Source organism: Taudactylus pleione, unplaced genomic scaffold (genome assembly GCF_031769625.1).
Source record: "Taudactylus pleione unplaced genomic scaffold, aTauple2 ptg000885l, whole genome shotgun sequence".
Lineage (NCBI taxonomy): Eukaryota > Metazoa > Chordata > Amphibia > Anura > Myobatrachidae > Taudactylus > Taudactylus pleione.
Genome location: NW_028285286.1, coordinates 2,168,127 through 2,191,145, shown reverse-complemented (window position 1 = coordinate 2,191,145; position 23,019 = coordinate 2,168,127). Strand labels below are relative to the sequence as shown.

At 47.5% G+C, this 23,019-nt stretch overlaps 1 protein-coding gene across 3 annotated transcripts in view; it reads right to left on the bottom strand.

Moving 5' to 3' along the window:
- Nucleotides 1–23,019, bottom strand: part of PHKB (phosphorylase kinase regulatory subunit beta) — a 327,566-nt gene that overhangs the window by 76,905 nt on the left and 227,642 nt on the right. For all 3 annotated transcript variants that reach the window (XM_088458985.1, XM_088458984.1, XM_088458983.1), the window contains 3 exons: nt 15,186–15,280; nt 7,585–7,640; nt 6,356–6,449 (listed from right to left, as the gene is read on the bottom strand). In XM_088458985.1, the coding sequence (XP_088315111.1) occupies nt 6,356–6,449; nt 7,585–7,640; nt 15,186–15,280 (245 nt within the window). The remainder of the gene's footprint in view (nt 1–6,355; nt 6,450–7,584; nt 7,641–15,185; nt 15,281–23,019) is intronic.

Below are 23,019 nucleotides of genomic sequence, written 5' to 3'. Positions count from 1 at the left end.
CTCAGGATCTATAGCTGTAACCGTGCACACTAAACAAGGGACCACGGGGATTTCTGGCCTTCAGCATCAAGGAATATCATGGTTACATCTGTTCTCTAATGATTACTAAACCAATACAGAAATCCAAATGAAAAGACGGAGTGAGAACCATTACACGCAAAGTGCTCTCATTAGGGACCATTACTGGGGGATTTCGAGACACCGCTAATTGCTTATTAATATATATATATATATATATATATATATATATTTTTAATCTATATATTACCAGCCATTAGTCCTCTGGAAAGCAAATTCTGGTATTGGGGAGGGGACATTACTGGGAAGAGAGTTAATGGTGTTTAATGGTTGTAAAGAACGACAATTATTGATTGAAAATGTAAAAAAAATAAACATTAAAAAGGGAAACATCTAAAAACACCTACGCCAATAACATATATGCCAATGATCGTCTGCATATTTTTTTAAACAGATGTTAATATATATATATGACAGAAGAAGGGAGTCTAACAGGTCACGAAAAAATAATAATACCCCTTTCAGACATACGACCCGGGAAATTTCCTGCTCAGACCCAGCAATTTCTCCTGTGCAAAATCCCGGGTATTTGGACCCCCCTTTCACACTACAGCGTCAACCCGGGAAATTCCCAGATAGACCCCTTTCAGACATAAGCCGGGTTTTTCAGATTACCTGCCTCTCCTCTGCCGTCTACCCCTCCTAGCCTATCCTCTCTCTGGCTGCCGCTGATGATGTCATCACAATGCAGCCATTTTTTTTTTTTTTTATTATTCAATTATTTGTTTTATTACCTATTTGCCCTGGTGGTCCAGCGGGAGTGCAGGCGGCCCGCTGTGGCAGAGACCCGTCGGCGTTGTCCCAGACGCCCGGCTGGGGTTCTCTGTGCCCGAGGACCGGGCCAAGGTCGCTGGCTCGATCTACAGCGACACAGTCATCGGCGCGGGGGGTGGTGAGTGGAAGCGCTGAGCGTCCTATAGGACGCTCTGCGCAGCCCACTCAATGTAAAAGCTGCTTGGTGCAGCCCGGGAGAAAATGCCCGGGTAGCACCATTCAGATATGAGCAGGGTAATTTCCCGGGACTTAACTCCCTGGAAATTCCCTGGTCAATTGGAGGGTCGGCTACCCGAGTAGGTACCTTTCAGACATACACAAGATCCCGGGATCAAATTCCTGGGAATCTCAGTATGTCTGAAAGGGGTACATTAGTCACATTTAGTAAAACTGAGCTTAAATCTACTCACCAAATCGAAGTATAAAAATGTCAGCTCTGAACTATAGAGGTAAGATACACAAAAGCTGCCCAGAGATACACTGCAGGTCTGTTACAAAGTACAATACTTTCCACCGCCAACAAAATTACAGAGAGCTGAGGCCCCCCCCACATCTGTAGGGCTGTGCCCTAACGGGACCTCTCATCCAGGGCACAAAGCCGTGCCATCACTGTCACCCCCCAGTGTGTGAATCCACTAAGAGCAAGTCTGCAAACCTGTCAGTCACTACGGGACTATTCAGAAAGTGGCCCTCCCGAATCTATCCCCAACTCCGCTGCCTGTGACAGTTCCCCCTCTCGCAGCGCCAGTTCTGCCTGTTGAGCCACTTCAAGAGTGAAGTTTAAACTCCTCTCACTTAAATCCCTCAACCTCTCTTCTCCTGCCCATATCTCCGCCCTCATTTGCGTTCACTTTTTACGGGTAACTGTGAATTAGGCTCTATGTAATTATGTAAATATGGGGCTGTAATTATGTATACACGTAAATTCGTGAGCTTGTCTATAACCGTCTTATGTGGTCAACTTCGTCCTTTTCTGATGTTGCTGAATGTCGTACTCCTTTCTACGGTGCTATGGAAACCTTGTGGCGCCAACAATAAAGTAAATAAAAGAGAACAATGGTGCTAAATAGTAAAAAGTGCACTTGCACCTCCTCTGCATCGGCAATGCACAATTTACATTTGCAGGATGAGATTATAGAAGACTGAATAAGGAGGACGTTCCCTATGAGATGGGTGTGAGGTTGGAACATAGCACTTTACTCCGTGCCAAAGGCCTCATCCTCTGTAATGGTGGAAACAAGGCATAGGCCTATAATATCAATAAAACTCCTTTTTATGGTACATTATGGCTGCTTACACAGGCCAATTCTATATGAGTGACCTCTGTCTCTGTTGCACAATTTTGACCCCTTTTACACTAAAATCCTGGGTCTGACCTGGGATTTCAAACACGGTTCCAACCTGGGACAGACCCCGTTCACATTGCGGCTTGGACCTGAGCTGTTCCCGGTTCGGGCCATTTGCACACGGGTAACATGTTAACTTTTCTGCTGGGCTTGGAGATGATATCTCCAAGTGCTGGAGAGCCAGTTGTTGCTGTGCTATCACCCGTTTACACTGCCCCGTAACCCGGGTCCTTCTCTGGTCCAACCCAGCTCACTACCCGGGTTGGATTGCCAGGTCACTGGACATGGGCTATTTATCCGGGACCCGTTTGCACTGAGCTGCGCCCAGCGATGACACAACAATAACTCGGGTTCATTCCTACTCTTCTTTTTTTTTTTTTCCTGTAGATCAAACTCTTTATTTGCAGTCTATAATAATATAGAAATGTGATCATTATAACACGAGGCTTATATGGCTCCTGCAAAGGACAAACAGCTCCTGGAGATTAATGTCCGCGTTGCTGAAAGAGGAGGAAACATGGACATTAATCTTGCAAAACTGAATTGCAAATAAGTACAAATTCATTTACAGCGAGAAGCAAAACACAGGTAGCGTAATAATCTATCACGAGGCGTTATTAGAGGGGTAACGGGGAAATATTCATGGCACTTCCAACAGTATTTATATACAATACAGAACCAACGTCCATACAGGATGCAATAATGAGCTCCTTGTGTTTGTTCACTACCCAATCTATAATGATTATTCCCCTCAATTCACATTACTGCTCCTGTTGGCTTTCCCTGACAGGCTCCACATAAATCTTTCCTACACGGTGCAGACAGCAATATGCACTAGGAGCTGGCAGCGTCGCTTTGTGTAACTGCCACCTAAGCTGATAATAAATTGGAGGCAGCCTTGGCATAATGGGCAGAGGGCCTGATTCAGAGCCGCTCGTAAGCGGCCGCTCGTTCGCTCTGAGCGATGTTCGCACAACTGCGCATGCGTATGGGTCGTAATGCGCATGCGCAAACCAGTCATTGCGGTCGGAAATCGTGCGCTCGCAAAACAGCGAGGGGCTGCTAATTTGATTGACAGAATGTCCCGTTTGTGGGTGGTAACAGGGGAAGGTGCTTGAAAACGGGGGAGTGGAGATCAGAACGCAGGCGTGCCAAACAGTCAAAAGGGCATTTAATGGGAGTGCATAATTAGTAAAGGAGCGTCATCGACCACGTCACTTGGTTGTCTTTTAGCCTAAACTGCTCGCAGTGATAGCGGTAAGAAAATCCTACCACAAGCACTGCGAGCAGTTCAGATGCCTTTCGATGTACCCGATGAATCAAATAAATACCGGAGATGACGTGTGATGCGAACGGCAAAGGGGCGTCTTTACCAAATAGTGAGCGCATTTTTCGTTCGCTCGCTCAGACATAGAGGCGTCAACAAACCGCAATGAGCGAGCGCTCAATTTAAATAGCCGGCCCCTTTTTTGGAACGACCGTCTGCAAATAGCATCCGGCGTCTCACCGGGGCAAGCAGCCGGATTCTGGGCAAAGGTAATGATAGGGGTAGAATTGGGTTTTGCCTCAGTCCTTATTCAGAATTAGCCTCTTCGTTAACCTAAGTGGGTTCACAACCGGAAAAGGAAGGGGTGGGTGTGTGAGATTAAATTATTTTAAAAACCAAAACAAACAATCAATCAACTCCCCTCCCAGGTGCTAACGATCTGCCAGAATAAAGTTATATAATGCACATGAACACAGCTGATCAATGTGGGATAAATTGCTCAACCCGCTTCGACAGCACAAAAAAAACCCCAAAACAAATGACTAATAAGCCGACGCTGGATAAGCACGCCGCGGCGGCAGCTACGACATGGCACTTGGCGGTAATATGGACATGCTAGTCTCAGTCTGCCCTTTGTGTACTAGAGTGAGCCAGAATGTGCCAGTCCTGAGGCGCCTACTTTCAGTGCCTGTGGACAGTGCAAATCAGCCGGTGGTTCCAAACTCACCACCATCGGTGCGCCATCGACAGTCACACCAGCCTATGGCTGGCGCAGTGTCTCTTCTTGACTCCGGCTAAACATGGCCTATACGGTTGTATTAGTGTTTGGAAATGCAGCTGCGTTGTCTGACACACCCATAACACTCCCATGAGACAATCTTTTTTTGGCGCACAGGCCACCTCCCAGCCACCTCCCCAGGGACCCCCATGGTTTTGCCTCGCCGGTTCCAATGCCAGTGCCTCCATATGCATTAGCAGACTCCGCCTACACTCAGGGGAACGCATACTCCGTTGGGGTTTTCAGGACTTTTTGCGCATGCGCGGTAGCAAATAATCGCTCAAACATTGGCTCTGTGTCTACCTCCGAACCAGACCCATAGGCTGTAAATGGGTTTTCCAACATCAATCGGCATTAAAAAGTGTTAAGCGACGATGGTGCCTTTAGTCTACGGTGAATAGATCATACCAAAGTATAGGCAACAGTCTTCATAAAGGCTTAAACTATTCTCCTGCAAATACCAAATGCTGGAAAGATTCAGTGCGAGCCCCACTGAGCCCAAGTGACATCCGTCTCATCCAGGTAACTGCAAAACTCGCTGTGTCCATTGCAAGTGTCCGTTATACACTGTGTGACATTATTATTAACTATTTGCATTATCACTGACTCTTGTGTATGTTATATCCAGAACTTTACAGTACTAGCAGCGTCTACGGGTAAAGTGCGCTCGTGATTTATTGCAGCGTCGGAGCAGTCAGCTTTTTACGGACCTATTTGTTTTCTTTACTGACAGATGGAAATGTGGCTCACGTTTTTATAGACTGCATAGAAGTCGGTAACTTTAGTGACGATTAATGCCGCCGATGGGTGTTGCTCTAGGAATCCCCCATAGACATGTGAGCTGTATTAATATTAGGCGGAACGCTGCATCACTCTGGCACCGATGTACATAGCTGGGACCGCTGCTGTGACAATCTGCAGAGAAGGAGAGTAGCCAAAAGCCTCGGTGCTGGCAGAAGGCTGGGCTGTGACTGGCAACGCTTGGATTAATTATTACACAGTCTCCTCAGCGCTGTAATCATGGATAAACACTGATCTTTACCCAGATCATCTCTGGCAGGGGTGTGGGTACTGTACCTATCGGTTTCCTCCCCACAGGGCGCAGGCTGATTCATAACAACATTTGAATCATTCATTTCAGCTCAAGAATTGCCAACGTCTCCATTCATTGGCTGCCCGCGCCAAAGGAAGCGTGTTACGCCTTTGCCACGGAGCAGCGACTCGCCTGCTAATTCAATCAAGGCTTAGGGATGCTGACATGATGAGCGGAGACCACGCCGGCGTGGCTGGAAGTAATAACAGCCGCCGAGAGCCCTATCGCGATCATCTGTCATGACTGCGCGTGGGGCATGCAGTCGGGAAGCCAGCGGACCTAATCCCGACAGCCGGCTTCCCGACTGCTTTATCCCGGCGAGGGTTAAATGACAGGCGTCTACATCTAGACGCCTGTCATTTTACCGACGCCGGGAGACCGGCGCCCGGCATCCCGTTCGAAGTGATGCCGGGCGCCGCTACGGGGGGGGGGGGGAGGGTTAGGTTTAGGGCTCCCGGGGGGACATAGGGTTAGGCACCCCACCCGGGAGTTAGGCTAGGGGAAGGGAGGGTTAGGCACCCCAGGGGGGGACTTAAAGTTAGGCACCAGCCCCCCGGGGGACTTAGGTTTAGGCAGCGGGGAAGGGGGGGGTTAGGGACTTAGGGGGATTAGGGTTAGGCACTGGGGGGGAAGGTTAGGGTTAGGCACCCTAAAGGAGGGTTAGGGGGTTAGAAATAGGTTAGCAAATACTATGGGGATTTTCACCCTTGCCGGGCTCCTGGTGTCGGGATTCCAAACGCCGGGCAGGGGTCTGGCGGTAAATCATACCGATTCCGCGCGTGTAGGCTGCAGAGCAGCGCAGCCAGGTTTAATGCAGTAAACCTTTATCTACACATACTTTTGGACCCCCTGATTTATACCATGACATAACACTGTGGGGGGAGACGTATCAAACCTTGGAGAGAGATAAAGTACCAACCAATCAGCTCCTAACATCCACTTTACAGGCTGTGTATTGAAAAATGACAGTTAGGAGCTGATTGGTTGGAACTTTATCTCTCTCCCCCTGTGTAACTTACCTTCACTAGCTCCTGCTGCGGCCAGATCTGGATGGGCTCCACTTGCTGCGGGGTCTGTGTCTGGATTCCGTATGTATTCAGAAAGACCTGCAACCTAGAAGCAAAAACAGATACTGTGACATTTGTTTTATTCATACAGGAAGTCGCTTATAATATGATATATCTCAATATCCCAATATACTGTAGTATCATAGAGGTGCTGTAAGAACAATGGATAGCATAAAGCTTTGGACGTAGACATTTTCTAAGTTATTAAATAAAACAAAGACCCAGCTATTTTGTACAACGCTCTCATGCTCTTAGTGAGAATATGAGTAGGTGCGAGCAGTAAGTGTGAGGTCAGATTTACCAGCAGCTGGGGCACGATACACTCTCCCATGCAGTCTTATGGGGAAACTCCATCCTTGGCGATGCGCGGATGCGATCTGGGCCGTGCACATGACCGAAAATTCCCGTACCCCAACACTGCACCTCTAGTAACCCGAGCCACTGCCATTATCTTGCTAATTGAATCGCTCCCTTAAAATTGTTAGGTGCATAGATCAGAGCTCCCCAAAATGCACCATTACAGTCCAGGTTTTAAGGCTATCCTTGCTTGAGTCTAGATGGATAAATCAAATTTACTGGGGTACTAATTAAGTCACCTGTGCTTAAGCACGAATATCCTTAAACATGACTGTAATGGGGGGAGTTTGGAAACCTCTGGCCTAGGGTATTGTCTTAGGAAACATGAACCTCGTCTTTCTAACGCCGCCTTTCGAGCACACATAAAGGTACGGGGATCACATGATATGTTCCCTTTAACATTTCAGACCACAGGGGGGGCAAACAGCCAATGAATACAGAGATAAAAATCTGGGCATGCCATTGAACAGGAAGCTATTGGCTTAGCCATGTAAAAATATCACCTTATAGATAATTCGTTGTGATCCGAAAAGGCTTTAATAGGGACTATTACTATTAGTATTCAGTCATTACTCAGCCCACGGCGACAGATCCCTGCTAGGTCATCGCATGAGAATTATAAAGATAAATAATTACACTGATCGAGCAGAACCGATCGTAAAAAGCCTGGCAGAATATTTGTGGTGTACTGAGGTAGGAAACACACTTTGTAAGCCGTCCTCGTGCCTGTAATTAAACGCTGCGCTGTATTTATGGCTGAGCTTAAAAAGCTTTAAAGAGACTTCCTGACTCGTTACTTGTGTTTTATTTAAGGGTGGTCTCACCGCTGGCTCTCCGCGATCAGTGCCACGTGTACCACGGTATCGTTATCCAGCGGACCCTGAAAGTGAAGGCAAAGGCTGTCAGGAGGACTAATAGATACAGGACAACAGTAAGTCACACAACGCTGATTTATACAAATGCATTAAACGCTAATGAAAATAAAAAAAGAAGAAATAGAAAAATCTGACTGTAATGGAAAACAGGAACATTTATAACACACCGCAAAAACATGAGGAGGGGGGAGGGCAGGGGGACGGAGGGTATTTATGGAAACTGGTGCAGAGGAAGAAGTTGCTCTAACTCTCAGCACTAGATGTGATCCCATCTCACCAACTGTAATTTACATGGTTAGGACAGGAGACAGGAATCACAGGGGGCTCTACAGGAACAGTCGGAATAAAGTCGATTCAATTAAACCTGGCACAAAAGCTGGGCACGCTGACTCAAACTCCTTCGCTCTCCCCTTAGTGCTGCCAGCTAATACATTTGCGCACCCTGCTCTTGGAAGCCATAAAGCCCCCAGACACCACCGACCCTCTCCCGAACGCTGCGCGGCTGACACTTGGGGGGGGGGGGGGGGGGAGGGATTCATTTTGTTTTGTGTGCACCGCTGAGAGCGGCTACAGCAGACAGACAAGGTAATTTATGCATTTTATTAAAGAATAATGTACTGGGATAATCCCTCATTGTAAGCCAATGCGAGAGCTACACAGGAACAGCTGAATGTGCCCGTTCTCTAGTGTTCCGAGGACTGGGATTAGAACGAGCCTGAAACAGGAGATCAGCTAAATGCTATGTGAAAAATCTGACAGATTTAGCGTTAATAAATTTAGTTATTATTTTTCTTTTCAAACTAGAAGATTAATATCTAATCATGGCGCCAACAGGAAAAAACCGAAGCGTTACATATTTAAAAAAAAAAACAGTATAAAACAGTACAAGACAGTGTACACTGATGTTTTTTATTTGATAAATGGGTATTTAGTTTTATCGTGTTCAGAAAAACAAAAAAGCTACAGTGAAGATTTTTTTTGTTGACACAAGCTGGGTACACACGCAAAGATTTTCTGTCCAACCATCCAACTAGTTGATTGGTTGGAATGAAAATCTGGTAATGTATGAAAGCAAATGACAATCAGCAATTTGCTCCCAAACGCTGGAAAATGGACAAAAACTGTTGTTTGAACAAATTGTTTAGATCAAACATTTAACAAACTTGTCTGACCGACCATTTTCATCTGTTTTCTGGCATTTAGGAGCAAATTGCTGATCATCAGTTACTCCCATACGTTACCAGATTTTCATTCCAACCAATCAACTAGTTGGATGGTTGGACAGATAATCTTTACGTGTGTATGCAGCTTAAGAATTTTCTCGGCACTGTGATGAACATTGGCTGCCTCTGCCATAAGGGTGACGGGCACTCTCTACGTAGCACTATTCAGCAATTAGTACTAGATGAACACATAGAAAGATGATGAGTAACTGGTTAAGCCGAACATTTTAAAATGATGCAAAATCCTCCAAGAAAAAATTGTTGGGGCCATCAGTTGGCTTTCGTGTTGCTGGAAATACACAAGTACAACTACAATTGTTTCAAATCATTTTAAAATACACAGGTGGGAGGCGTCACAGTTGGGCGGTTCAGTTTCCAAACAAGAGCTTCATCAGGAAGATCAAAAGGACACTCAAAGCAATCCTCAGTAAAAGTTATGGGAAAGCACTAATAACAGAGTTACAGCCCACATCAATGGAGATTGGAGCAATTGTTGGTGTCTCTGCGTCAAAGCAGGTGGGAAACGCTTACAATCGCTGATAGATGCGCGAGCATCTACAAGCGATTCAAAGTTGCGCTGGAATCCATCGCATCTCCAATTGCAACGGAGGGGGCGTAACTTTGTGGTAACAGGGTGACGTAGAAGTGGAGATGTTGCCTATAGCAACCAATCAGCTTCTACTTAACATGTATCTAGCACCTTCTAGAAGATAATAGCTAGAATCTGATAAGTTGCTATGGGCAACATCTCCACTTCTAAAAACTCACACCTTAGTAAATATACCCCCTAAATGTGCACATCGTCCCAAAAGACCATCCAGGCAGTGAGGCATGGTGCTGAGAGCATAACGCTACGGAGAGGCTCATCTCCTAAGGGATGGGAGAACGGATCAAAATAGTGGTCCAAATGGATGAAACAATATACACAGTCAACGCTGCTGCAGTCCCCAAGGGAGCAAGGACTTGGGAGAGGACAAAGGCCCACATGACAGTAGCTCCAACAGAGACTCTCTGGGACGCTGAGGGCCACAGATCTGTCAGGACAGCCCGGGCGGGGGTTTGGGGTAAGTACCAGAGCACGCTGAGTCCCAGGACAATGTCCTGCAGCGCTGGTCTCTGACTTCTGCTGTAAATGATCACTGAAGTGCTGGAGACGCTACACCCAAGCGTGTCCCAACCCCACCTCCTGCCATAAGGTGACGTCTGGAGGGCTACAGAGAGGACATGGACTGTCCTTAGCCAGTGAATACTGTGACAATGGTCCAGCAGGGCGACCAGGTGACCTTACAAAACGGGTCTTATAAATTAGCCATCAGTTGTTTTTAACAAATCACCGGACACAGACAATGGGCACCAGAAAGTATTTTTTGGCCGTTTACAAACCACCAGAAAGGAGGTCTTTACAGCCTTGTATACAGGCCACCAGAAACGTGCCTTCGCTGTGTACCAATGCCAACCCATGCTAACTAGCTGCCACAAAGTGGACCTCAGAGCTGACTAGAGATGAGAAGATGTCTATTGTGTACATTGGATAGGAGGTACAGGCAGGTATCTCTCTGACAAACATGGTTATTACAGTTACTAGGACATAAATCATGACGGAACTGCGGTACTGTACATCAATAGTAAACGGGAAGTTTTAATTAATAATAATAGTGTGATTTAAAGAATAAACATGTGCCGTAGTCCGTGGCAACCACTTCATTTTATGAACGGTGCACAAGGCAGACAAATGAGAAGAATGCCTGATTGGTTGCTATCAGGTCACCATATATTATCATGCGGGGGGTATAGACCAGGGGGTGTACAACATGCGGCCTCCTCCAGCTCCTGTAGAACTACACAGCCCAGCATGAAGATGACTTAAAAGGAACGAGGACACTTCTCAGGACTTTATTACTGTATAATGTTCAGCGAATGGTCTATTTTTAGGCGGAGGTGTTACATTCGCATTTTATGTTGCCGAGAAATGAATTTTGGCTTCTCAGCACATTGCCCAGGAGCATTTATCAGCGGTCAGGTAAAGCTTCAACGCTTTTCTAAATTTAAACCCCAGAAAGGAACTTTTACCAGAGGTCACAGGAAAATGATCTAGAAATGAATTTCCAGCTCTCATTTGAGCCCATGTGTCTGGAGCGGAATTTCACGGATGGCTGCCCCCTGATAAAGAGCTTCATTACAAGGCTATCGTTTCCCGGTCCACTCATCCCGGAGCCTCTGTGACGGTCGGATGCTGGAGTGCGTCCAGCCGATCCGCCAACCGCACCCTCTTTCCCCCCGTTTTATGCATGATAATATAAAGAGACGTACCGCACAGTAAATTGTCTGTGCTTTCTTTTCTAGGTAAAGGACGGATTGGATCCAGGCTTCCATACCACGAGCTGGATAATTGGGGGCATGGCCACCAGATACGTAGAAAGTTACTTGCGTTTTGCAGCCTCTTCAGTAGATCTTACATTATCTAGAGCAGTGGTCGGGGAACGGGGGTAAATTACCGCACATGGGGGAAAAAATAAATTCCTGGGGGTAATGGACGGACAGCCGGGCATGCATATGAATCATTCTATAATATAATATAATATAGAATTAACCATATGCATGCCTGGGTGTGTCGCAGGGAGGCTCTAAGCCGGACGCCCGGCTCCTTCCCTGCAGCGCCACGTTAGCCGGAGGCTGGAGTTCTCTTCTGAACTCCAGCTTCCGGCTCTCTCCATGCGCACTATGGGAGAGACGTCATGACGTCTCTCCCATAGTTCTGAGGAGCAGCCGGGCGGACAGGACGGCGGCGATGCAGGAGCGGGTTTTTGTTTTGTACAAGCGGCACTACAGGGGCATTATATGGGGGCACTACTACAGGGGCATTATATGGGGGCACTACTACAGGGGCACTACTACAGGGGCACTACTACAGGGGCATTATATGGGGGCACTACTACAGGGGCATTATATGGGGGCATTATATGGGGGCACTACTATATGATTTCCATCCTTTCAAATCAAGGGGGTAACGTCGGCGTATCTAAATATATTTTGGGGTAAAAGATAAAAAAGTTCCCTGACCCCTGATCTACAGGGAACATAAGCTCAACAGCTTCGTTCTCTAAGAGATTCTGACAGGGGCTAGGGAAACATTTTCTATATGGAGAAAATAAAAATGATGCAATGGGGATATGCTCCAGGGGAATATGACGATGACTGACATACAGACAACTGTAAATTGGCCTCACAGGTGCCAGATTGCAGGACACAACATGGATTGTTAATGGGCTGATATTCCAGTAGGACACGGCCCAGATCTCTCCGTAGCCTCATAGGATCCAGACTGCAGTAGAACATGACATGGACGCTACACGGAGTCACAGACCCCAACAAGCATCCATACACAGAGAGCAGACGGCTCAGAGCGGCTCTATCCATGTGCGACCTCACCCATTAGTTATACTTTGCAGCAGCGAAGCCACAGAATTCATTTCTCGATAGAAACTGGTGTTTATTTGTATTATAAATTTTATGTTTCACCATAAATGAGGTAAATAGGACACAGCTCTTGCAGAAAATAATAAAAGCTTTGTGCATGGTCAATAAATAAAGTGTCTATAAATTAGAGATGTGCAGGCTCGGATTAGTTCCGATTTTCCCGCCAAAAATTGGGTCTCAGAAAGAGGCAAAACGGCATCTTTCATGGACAAATATCATCTTTCATGGACTTTTGTCATAAAGATGATTGTTTGTCCATGAAAGATGACATTTTCTGAGACTTGATTTTTGGCGGGAAAAAAAAATCAGAATTTGGCGGGAAAGATCTGAAGTAATCCGGGCCTGCACATCTCTACTTTAAATAACTCAGTTATTAATTAAGCTGGTCTTACGGACAGTAAATGGGATCCTCTGCGTCCAATCTGTGGATTTTTTTCTTCATACATCACACTGAACCTAAGCCTGCCTCCACCAACGCAGACCCTGGCCTCATCCCTGCCGGAAAACAGGAGCGACGCACCCAACGTTTCAGGGAACGCTGGCCAGCCACGCCCATGCTCCACCCCCCCCACAAACGCCGCAGCAGGTCAATCATGTCTCGGGTTAGGGGATCTGCGGTCCTGCACATGTGCAGACTCGCAAAATATCATCAGGTTTGCGGCCATCTCTGAATCAGGCCCAATGGCTTTATCTTGATATACGTGCATCTGTATGTACCAAAGAGCTAGGTTTTTATCCATCAAAACTAAGGGCCTGATTCAGCAAGGAACGCAATAGGCCGATTGTTGCATCGCAGTGCACAAACCAGCCACTGCGACCAGGACTGCGATCGCAGAGGCTACGCAGACCCATCGCAGAGTGATTGACAGGAAGTGCCGTTTGGGGGTGGTCGGCGAAACGCAGGCGTGCCAGTGCGTTCGAACGCTGTTGCAGGGGCGTGCATAAATTTTCCACTGCGATGCCGTATACAGCTTGAGTACTCATAGTGTACGATGAGGTTAGCAATTTCTGAGTAAGGTCAGAGCTTGTGCAAGTGTGCGTGAGGCTGCGATGGTACCGATGGTTTTGCAGTCTTGCTGAACATTACGGGGCACAGTGATGTCGGCGGCGGGACTATAGATAGATCTGACGTAGGCAATATACGCGATGTAGGTATTATACGTGCTGTGGAACTACGAGGCGGCTGGCAAAACCTGCTGGGATCTGTGGTGCTTTGGCATCTGGACAGAACGGTCTGTCATAGACGGAGGAGTAAACTCATGTGTTTGGTAATAGCTTATACTGTTATCGTCCAGCAATAGAAAAAAAAAAGAATAAAGAAATAAATGAATAAAACATCTATAGTCACAATAAGTGGGTAATTTGTCCTTATCGATGTGTATATGAATCCAATACGTAAATATGGTTTCACTTCACTCCTTCAAGTTCAGATAACGCAATATAAAGTTCTGGTCCCTTAAACAGCGGGTTTTCAACACAAAGGCCCCCCCGCAGTGTCCGTGCACCTCTGGATAAAATATATTGTTGTAGTGATTGGTGATCGTCACATCAAAATTGAGCTGCACTCTCCTGCGTGGATCGCAGGAGGAAATTTATTATGGAGGAGTAAACAGACGCCCGCAATCAGGGCCGCTGGCACGCCAGACCATTGCTACACGTCAGGGACTCTTTAGGTCTCCTCTGAAAAGCGGCATCCTCTGTAATAACACAGCAAATGGGATACGCCGCCCTCTGCTTTCATAGCCCTGAAATAAATGTGACCTTTACCCTAAGCAGTGAGTCATACCCGCTAAGTGCCACAGAGCTAAGACGCGCTCTCTCTCTCTCTCAGAGTGGACATTAGTGTCTCTCTAATATATTATGTCTAAATGTACACAAAGCAATTGCTTCAACAAAGCAATACGTCACACGTACTGTGGGAAACTTCTTTAATCCTGCAATAAAGAACAAGTAAAATATAAATCTGTACACGTGTCCTCATGCACCTGGCCTCAACATGCCATGCGCCGAGTGAGCAGCGCCGAGCAGTGTAGCCTCTTTTTCACTCGCATGTGCGTCTTAGTCGCAAAGCGATGTAACAAAACCGCTTCCCGAGTCTGCGCGGATTCATCTGACACGCGACACTTGCATATCTGTGCGCGGCTGAGTCTGAATCTGTACAGCGGAACTTGGAAGTAAAAAAAAGCCGCGGCAGTTACATGGTAGCACTTCGTACACAGATTCATACTCAGTCGCGCACAGCTATACAAGTGTCGCGTATCATATTAAGCGGTGCAGCCCTTTGAGGCGGTTTTGTTGCATCGCGTTACGACTGAGATGCACATTCGAGTGAAAAAGATGCTTGGTGCAAGCCTGGCAGCCCGAGAAGGGCTGTTTGGCGCTAATGCGGCAATAGTGTGAGGACACATCTGTACATTTTAAAAGTCAGGGGATGATCACTGGACAGATCTTGGAAAGGGTACCCCCCCCGCGCCATTTTCCCCTCCACTCTCCACCTGCAGGAAGTGAGTCTCAAATCTGATTGGTGGATGTGTCCCAACGTAGGGCTGATTGGTCAGTGCGAGGATGTGTGGCCACACTGTCACACAGGATTGGAGAGTTCCCTCTTTTACATAAACCTCTTTAGTTCAATGAGGAATATTCAAAGGATTCCAACAATCAATCAGCTGCTACATACAGATCCCCACTGCTTAGACGTCACCGCGAGGTTGGCGGACAGCATGTCTAATGCAACGAATGTGATTAAATCATTGATATTAGAAGACCCTGAAGTTGAAACCTTCCCTAGGGTTTGACAACGTTATCAGGTATTCTTTACAATGTAGCTATAGCAGAATATCAGACACTTACCTGATTAGAGTATCGCATGCTGATGTTTCTCTGATCCCGACGAGGAACGTAGCGGTGTAGGGGGTCAATGTCCTTAGGACTGATCAGTTCTTCTACTACAAGAAAAAAAGGAAAGAGAAACACCTATTAAGCCCAGAGCAAAAAGAGGTTATCTGGGGACATGACCTCCTTACCCGAATTATGGTGGTCCCTCCCCAAAGGACGTTCCCCTCTAGACTACCATGTTTCTATTGGATCCCCACAATAGGGGGCGTGGTGCATCAATAAGCCTCTCCGCTTCCCTGATCCCGCCGATGCAAGTTCTTCAGATCTATTGGTTTTCATAACCGGCGGGATAACAAGAACAGGATTCGCGGGTTTGGCTTGAGGGCTCCTCGCACATCGCGCCCTCTGCTGTAGGGAGCCCAGCGGAATCGCACCCCCCTTCTCCCCCAAAAGCACAGAGGAGTTGGTCGCTGGTGAAGGACACTGATATTTTAGAATGTCACAGTGTTACCTTAAAAAAAAATGCCAAAGTCTATTAAAATGTAATGAGATGCATCAGATTTCCTATTAAGATAGTACCACTATATTTACGTAAGGCCCCTGTATTCTGTGTTAATAGCAAAGCTTGCAAACCATAGCACAACCTCAAAACACTTAAAAAATATTTCAATGCCAAACTATTGTCGATTAGAACGGGCTGAAGAACATGATGCATTGTTGTTGTTTCAGCTTCAATGCAAATGTAATAATAACAGCACCTCCTTCCTCCTTACTGTACATCGGGATTGCATTCTTATACCCAACAATTAACAATACACTGTCACTTGCACAACATCTCTCACGTGTCCTATTCTTCAGATAAAATATATATATATATATATATATATATATATATATATATAATATATATATTTAAATAAATGCATTAATATATGTAATTTTTCCCTGAACTGGTGTAATTTTTAAATGGACTATGGGAAACAAAAACCACAATTGCTGCAGTCTTTCATTTGTATAATCAATAGGATGAGTCACAGTGCACTACAATAAGTAATCTGCTCTGCAATGTATACCGAGCATGGAAACCTCCGCTGCTGGGTCTTGTAGCGAGAACTCGCGCACTGCTCCATGCCCCCCAGCTGAAGCTCAGCACGAGCCCACGACAGACACAATATGACAGGAAGATGATGAGATGGTCGCTCTGCATTGTAGGCATCTCCGTGTTCTAGTCTCCTACAGTCACTAAATAACAGAGCATAGAGAGCAGACGCATATACTGAATGACAAATCTATTCCTGCTGATCACATCATTTTGCAGCCTCGGCCGCCTTTATTAATATAAAACGACTATGACAAGGGGCCTCCGGGGGCGAGGAGATTAGCCGGTCAGCGCCTGATCGCGTGACTGCGGCCCTGCGCTGTAAATGTAAGGTGTACTCATTCCCAGCATCTGACCATGCAAGTTGTCCAAGCTCTCCTATTGCAGGGGTCATTTTTTGGAAATGAAGTGGAACAGTCTCTTCATAAATTTACCTACAAATCCTGATTTTAATGACCTATTTAGGATTTTTGGAAAAGAATTGTCAACACTGCACGACGTCCCTGAAAAAACCCTGTCTGCTAAACATGGTAGAGGCAGCCATTTTGTGGGCTTGAAGAAAACACCAGAGAATATCATCCACTAGGAATTACAGCCATTACAGAGACATGAGGCACAGAGTGAACTGAATATCTCCCTGTGACCAAGTAATAACATTGGTTTCTAGGTCATAGTGAGGTTTCAGTCTCATAAATATTAGTTCAGTACATATAAAGCCTGAATCCTTTGAGAGAAGCCAATGGTTGGGAGGGAGCAAAGTCTTGTAAAAGACTGGTGTATGCTGCACCGTAAAGTTGTGAGGGAGCTAAGGCCCTGATTCAGAGCCGGACGCTCTGACAGAGCGCTCACTCTGAATCAGGGCCGGTCTTTTTTTTTTTTTTTTAGAACGGCCTGGAAGATGGTCGCGATGGTCAAGACCATCGCGACCATCAGGCTTGCGACGAGATCCTTGTGGTAGGGTCTCGTGGCCGCAAGCCCCAGAGCGATTTCGGCTCTAACAGAGCCGAAATCTCTCCCACTGATATCACTTGTGATGTCAGTGGGGCCGCCCCCAAACGGAGGCGTTCACATGGGAACGCCTCCGTTTGGGCAGCCACTCCCCCGGCCCGCCCACCAAAGGGGGCGAGCTGTCACTCAACATCGACAGCTCGCCCCCTTTGTTGCGAGACCCGGAGCGTCGGAGTGCCCGTCGCTATCCGGGTCTCGCGCATGCGCACGACGGAGCCGGCTCCGTCGTGCGCATGCACACTGGCCCACAATCGACCCGGTTGCGAGCGCTTGCGACCGGGTCTGAATCAGGCCCTAAGTCTTATGAATGATTGGTGTATACCTCATCTCCCTTCACACTCCCACCTGCCCACGTCTCTCCACAAATGCATGCCGTCTCCCCTGCCAAGTGATTACTTCCTCACACTCCCGCCTCTGCCCGTGCTGCTCTCTACCTCTGGAATTCTCTCCCTCTCAGATTCACCACCTCTCTACAAATTCAGAATGTAAGCTCTCACAAGCAGGGCCCTCTTCCCTTACTCATCCTATCGTCTACTCCTACCTCCCCACAAGGGCACCTAACGGTTGCTAACGCCCTGCTCCTTAATGGAGTCTTATGATCACTAATGCAGCAATGTTTATAAACCAAGTCCTTGTCCGCTCATTTGTTTATGTACTGGTGACTGGTGTACACGATACCTTATGGATGGGAGGGAGCAGTCTTATAAATGAAGGGTATATAATACACCTTCAGGTAATTAACGAGCAGTCTTAGTGACTGGCGATTATAACACCTCAAGGTTGTGAGGGAGCTAAGTCATATAAATGACTGCAGTATATTATACTTTAAGGTTGTGAGGAACCAGTGTTATAAATGACTACTGTATACTACACCTTAAGGTTGTGAGGGAGCTAAGGGCCTGATTCAGAGCCGCTCGTAAGCGGCCGCTCGTTCGTTCTGAGCGATGTTTGCCCAACTGCGCATGCGTACGGATCGCAATACGCATGCGCGAACCAGACAGTGCACCCGAAAATCGTTTGTTCGCTAAATAGCGAATGCCTGATAATATGAGTGACAGAAGGAGGCGTATGTGGGTGGTAACGGGGGAAGGTGTTTGAAAACGGGGAGTGGAGATCAGAACGCAGGCGTGCTTAAAGGTCAAAACGGGCGTTTTATGGGTGTGCATAATTAATACAGCAGCGTCATTGACCAAGTCACTGGGTTATTTTATAGTCAGAACTGCTCGCAAGATTGTGGTAGGAAAAACCAACCACAAGAATAGCGAGCAGTTCAGACGCTGGTCGATGTACTCGATTAATCTAATAAATAGCGGACATGACGTAGGATGCGTGCGGCCAGGGGGCGTAGTTATCCAAAAAACGACTGCAAGTTTTGTTTGCACGTTCAGACCTAGAGGCGTGAACGGACTGCAAAGAGCGAACGGTTCATTTGAATAGCCACCCCTATTTTCTGAACGAGCGAGCGCAAATAGCGTCCGGCTCTGAATGAGGTCCTAAGTCTTATAAACGGCTACTGTATATTACACCTTAAGGTAGTGAGGGAGCCAAGCCTTATGAATAACTGCTGTATACTACACCTTAAGGCTGTGTGGAAGCTAAGGACCTGATTCAGACCCATTCGCTAGCAAGCGATCGCTCGGAGCGAGTAATGTTTTTCAATGTGCGCATGCATCGTTTTGGGCTTGCGCGATGGGAAAGCACTCGCTCGCCCAGCATAGACAGCCCAGCTGAATGAGTGACAGGAGAGGCCGTTTATGGGTGGTAACAGGGGCAGGCCACTGGAAACAGGGGAGTGGAGGTGCGAACGCATGCATGCCTGAGTATCTTAACGCCGTTTTCAGAGGCGTGCGTCATAGTACACGTCAATTGGTTGAATTATACACTGAAGTGCTCGCGGTGCTTGCGGAAGGGTATAGTCAACCTCAAGCGCTGCGATCGCATCTGATGGTGCTCGATGTGCCAATGGTTTCATGCGCTTCCTGGAGATGACGTGCGCAAGTGGGCGTCTTAGGAATGGCTGGTGGGCGTATGTATACACAAAGTGATCGCTCGCCAAGACATAGTGGGCGTGCTTATTCCTTGCCGTGCGATCGCCTGTCTTAACGTCACTTAGCTGAATTGCATACGCTGGGAGCGAGCGACCGCATCTGGCGAACGGGTCTGAATCAGGCCCTAAGTCTTATAAATGACTGCTGTATACTACACCTTAAGGTAGCGAGGGAGCCAAGCCTAATGAATGACTACTGTATACTGCACAAAGAGAACTAGTCACCAACCCAGCAGTACTGAATGAAGTCTGAGGAACGGCTTATGAATGGGACTCTGGGCCTGATTCAGAGCCGGTCGCTCTGAATCAGGGCCGGTCATTTTTTTTTAATGAAGAACGGCCTCCTGGCCGCTCGCATAGCTGTGGGTGACCACCCACAGCTATAGCGAGCAGCCATGATGATGGTCGCGATGGTTAGGACCATCGCGACCATCGGGCTTGCGACGAGATCCTTTCTAGCAGAGCCGGAATCTCTCCACTGACATCACTTGTGATGTCAGTGGGGCCGGCCACAAACGGTAGGCGTTCCCATGGGAACGCCTCAGTCTGAGCAGCCACCCCATCGACCCGCCCACCAAAGGGGGCGTGCTGTCACTCAACATCGACAGCACGCCCCCTTTGGTGCGAGACCCGGAGCGACGGATTGCCCGTCGCTATCCGGATCTCGCGCACGCGCACGACGGAGCCGGCTCAGTCATGCGCATGCGCTCTGGGCCACCATCAACCCGGTTGCGAGCGCTCAGCGCTTGCGACCGGGTCTGAATCAGGCTCTCTGTTTCCTCTATGTATATCGCTGAGTGACCTTTGTAAATGCACCAGGACAATACCATTATAAGTGTATGAGGAGCCCGGGTATCGGAAAAGGGACACATTATGAATACTCTTTGTCTATGGGCCTGATTCAGGGATGTACGCTATGCAGATAACCATAGGGTTACTCAGAAGACTGATAATCGAAGGACCCGCGTCCAAAGCTGCGTCTGTTTGCAAAGTCGCAGGTGGGTGTCTCCATACAGTCTGCTACATTTGCATATTTTCACACACCAGCTGTGTACAAGGATGCAACAGCAGCATTAGCGTACAACCCTGAATCAGCCCGTACGGCCGATGTCACCGAATCTAAATGCGGTCACGTAAAGCAGGTAACCGCTCTATGGCACAGAAGCGGGGCCCATCCATAGGTTTGGCTTTTATGTAAGGGGGTAATTGTCTGAACGACAGCTGCATTTGAAGGCGGCTGTAACTTCTACAACACAGACATGAAAGTCCTCGTCAGCGCATGGCGTCTACCACGGTACCCTGTATCCTGGTGCATACTGACGCACGCCAGAAGGACGTGAAGAGGATTCTATTTCTATGGATTCAATTCTGCATTTGTTTTACTAACGAGATCTAAATCCTATTGTTTATCCTACAGCAGCCCCCTCGTTGTGGGGCGGGGGCATAAAATGAGGTGGAATGCAATTGTGGTTCTGCTAATCATTCTGAAAACACTTAATTATTTAAACAGTGTGAGACAAGGTTTTCCCAACTCACGGCTCAGCGAGGTTCTACCAATGTCGTCCTAATTCTCTGAGCATCACCAAAGCGCACATTTCAAGGATATGCTCATTCCCAAAGACTGCATCTGGCAAACGCTTCCGTGCAGCACATACAATGGGTTACTGGTGAAAACGCCGTGATCCACTGGATTAAGTAACTAAATTAGAAAAAAGTAATAGTGGTATCTCTTTTCTTTTTCCTCTATAAAGGTTTGGTTATTTATAGGATATAGTCATCCTGCACAGAGGCTCCTCATTTTTCTGTGTATTTGTGATTATTTCTTTATATAGAATCTGCCGCGGTGTAAGGTAAAAAAAATAATATATATTTCCAATGGAACGGTGACACCCGGCTGACAAATTATTATAAAGAATGGTCATATTATTGCTCACTGTCACCAAGAAACGGGAACCAGTCAAGATGCCGGCGAACGGGATGCCGGGCCTGTCAGAATGCCGGCACCGGCATCCTAAAAGGGTTCAAGATACCGGCTTCGGCATCCCAAACGCTAGCATCCTTTAGGTAAGTATGCGGGTTAGGCTTAGGCCGGGGATGGGGGGGGGGGGGATGGGGGTTAGGTTAACGGACCTGCCGGGGTAGGTTAGGCACTGACCGTGGAGGGTTAGGGTTAGGTTGGGTTAGGTACCGCCAGGTGGAGGTAAGGGTTAGGCACCGCCTGGGGACGGTTAGGTTTAGGGTGTGGGAGGGGGGGTTAAGGTTTAGGCATCACCGGGGGGAGGTTAGGGTTAGGCACCAGCGGAGGGGAGGTTAGGGTTAGGCACCAGCGGAAAGGAGGTTAGGGTTAGGCACCAGCGGAGGGGAGGTTAGGGTTAGGCACCACCGGGGAAGGTTAGGGTTAGGCACCACCGGGGAGGGTTAGGCACCACTGGGGGAGGGTTAGGTTTAGGGTGCAGGTTAAGGTTTAAGCACCACCAGGGGGAGGTTAGGGTTAGGTACCAGCGGAGGGGAGGCTAGGGTTAGGCACCACCGGGGGAGGGTTCGGGTAAGGCACCAGTGGAGGGGAGGCTAGGGTTAGGCACCACCGGGGGAGGAGAGGGTTAGGTTAATTACCGGCCCCTGTCAGGATCTTCACCATCGCGGTGCCGCTGTCGGTCTTCTGACCACCGGCATCCCGTCCAGGCGGTATACAGTATCATACCGATTCCAAAGAAACAATTGTCTAACAATGGATAGCTTAATTGATAGAGCGTTTAAAATACGCTGTACTAACACTAGTTATTGCTTCTGTATAAGTGGTTTATACCCGTTATAAGTGGGCAGTGACAGCTGATTGTGCAGTATGATCGGAAAATGGACACGAATAGTGAAAGTGTAACAGCAATTAGCGGGCACACACCATAATGTGCCAATCGGATGCTGCTGTCGGGATGCCAGTCTCAGTGTTCACTGTAATACTCAGAACTATATCTTGGTATTAAACCAGCGCCATTAGACAGGGCTAAGTTACTTTACATTTATAGAGGTGGTTATTTCAAATTAGACTGTTAAGAAGAGTTTGATGTGAAATACAGCTGCATACAGTGCCGGCGTCAGTGTTTAGGATACCCGGGCATTATACTTTTGTCGCATTAGTGATGTTAGAAGACGCACATTTGGCACAACACTGTGTGGCAAGGATGCATGGCGGAGCTTAGTCACAAAATACACGGTCCTCCAATAGCCCCATTGGTGTGCCTCGGATCATGTGGGCACAATGGGGTATTATACCTCACCAGTCGCCATGATTTAACATTCTCTGGATTGCTTTTGATTGTGGTGCCCACATGCACCTACTGTTGAAGTGGTCAGAAGTAAAAATGGGCAGATGTAATACAGCAAATAATACAAAGTTGCAAAGTAATGAGCCCCAAATGCTTTGAAAGCCCCCCCTCCCTCTACTCCCCTCCAACTACTATACCAAGCTCATCACATCAGGAATATGAAATGTTAATACATTGTGCAAACCCCCCCGACAGAAACTGAACTGCAGGAACCATGATCTTTAGCCCCGCCCCCTCGTGGCAAATTGATTCGCGGGTCAATATGGAGGAGGCGGAGCCAATATGACACAATTTCATTAGAATCGAGTCATTTGGCCCCGTCCCCTCCCCATTGACCAGCGAATCATGGCAAGGGGGCGGGGCTTCAGAACA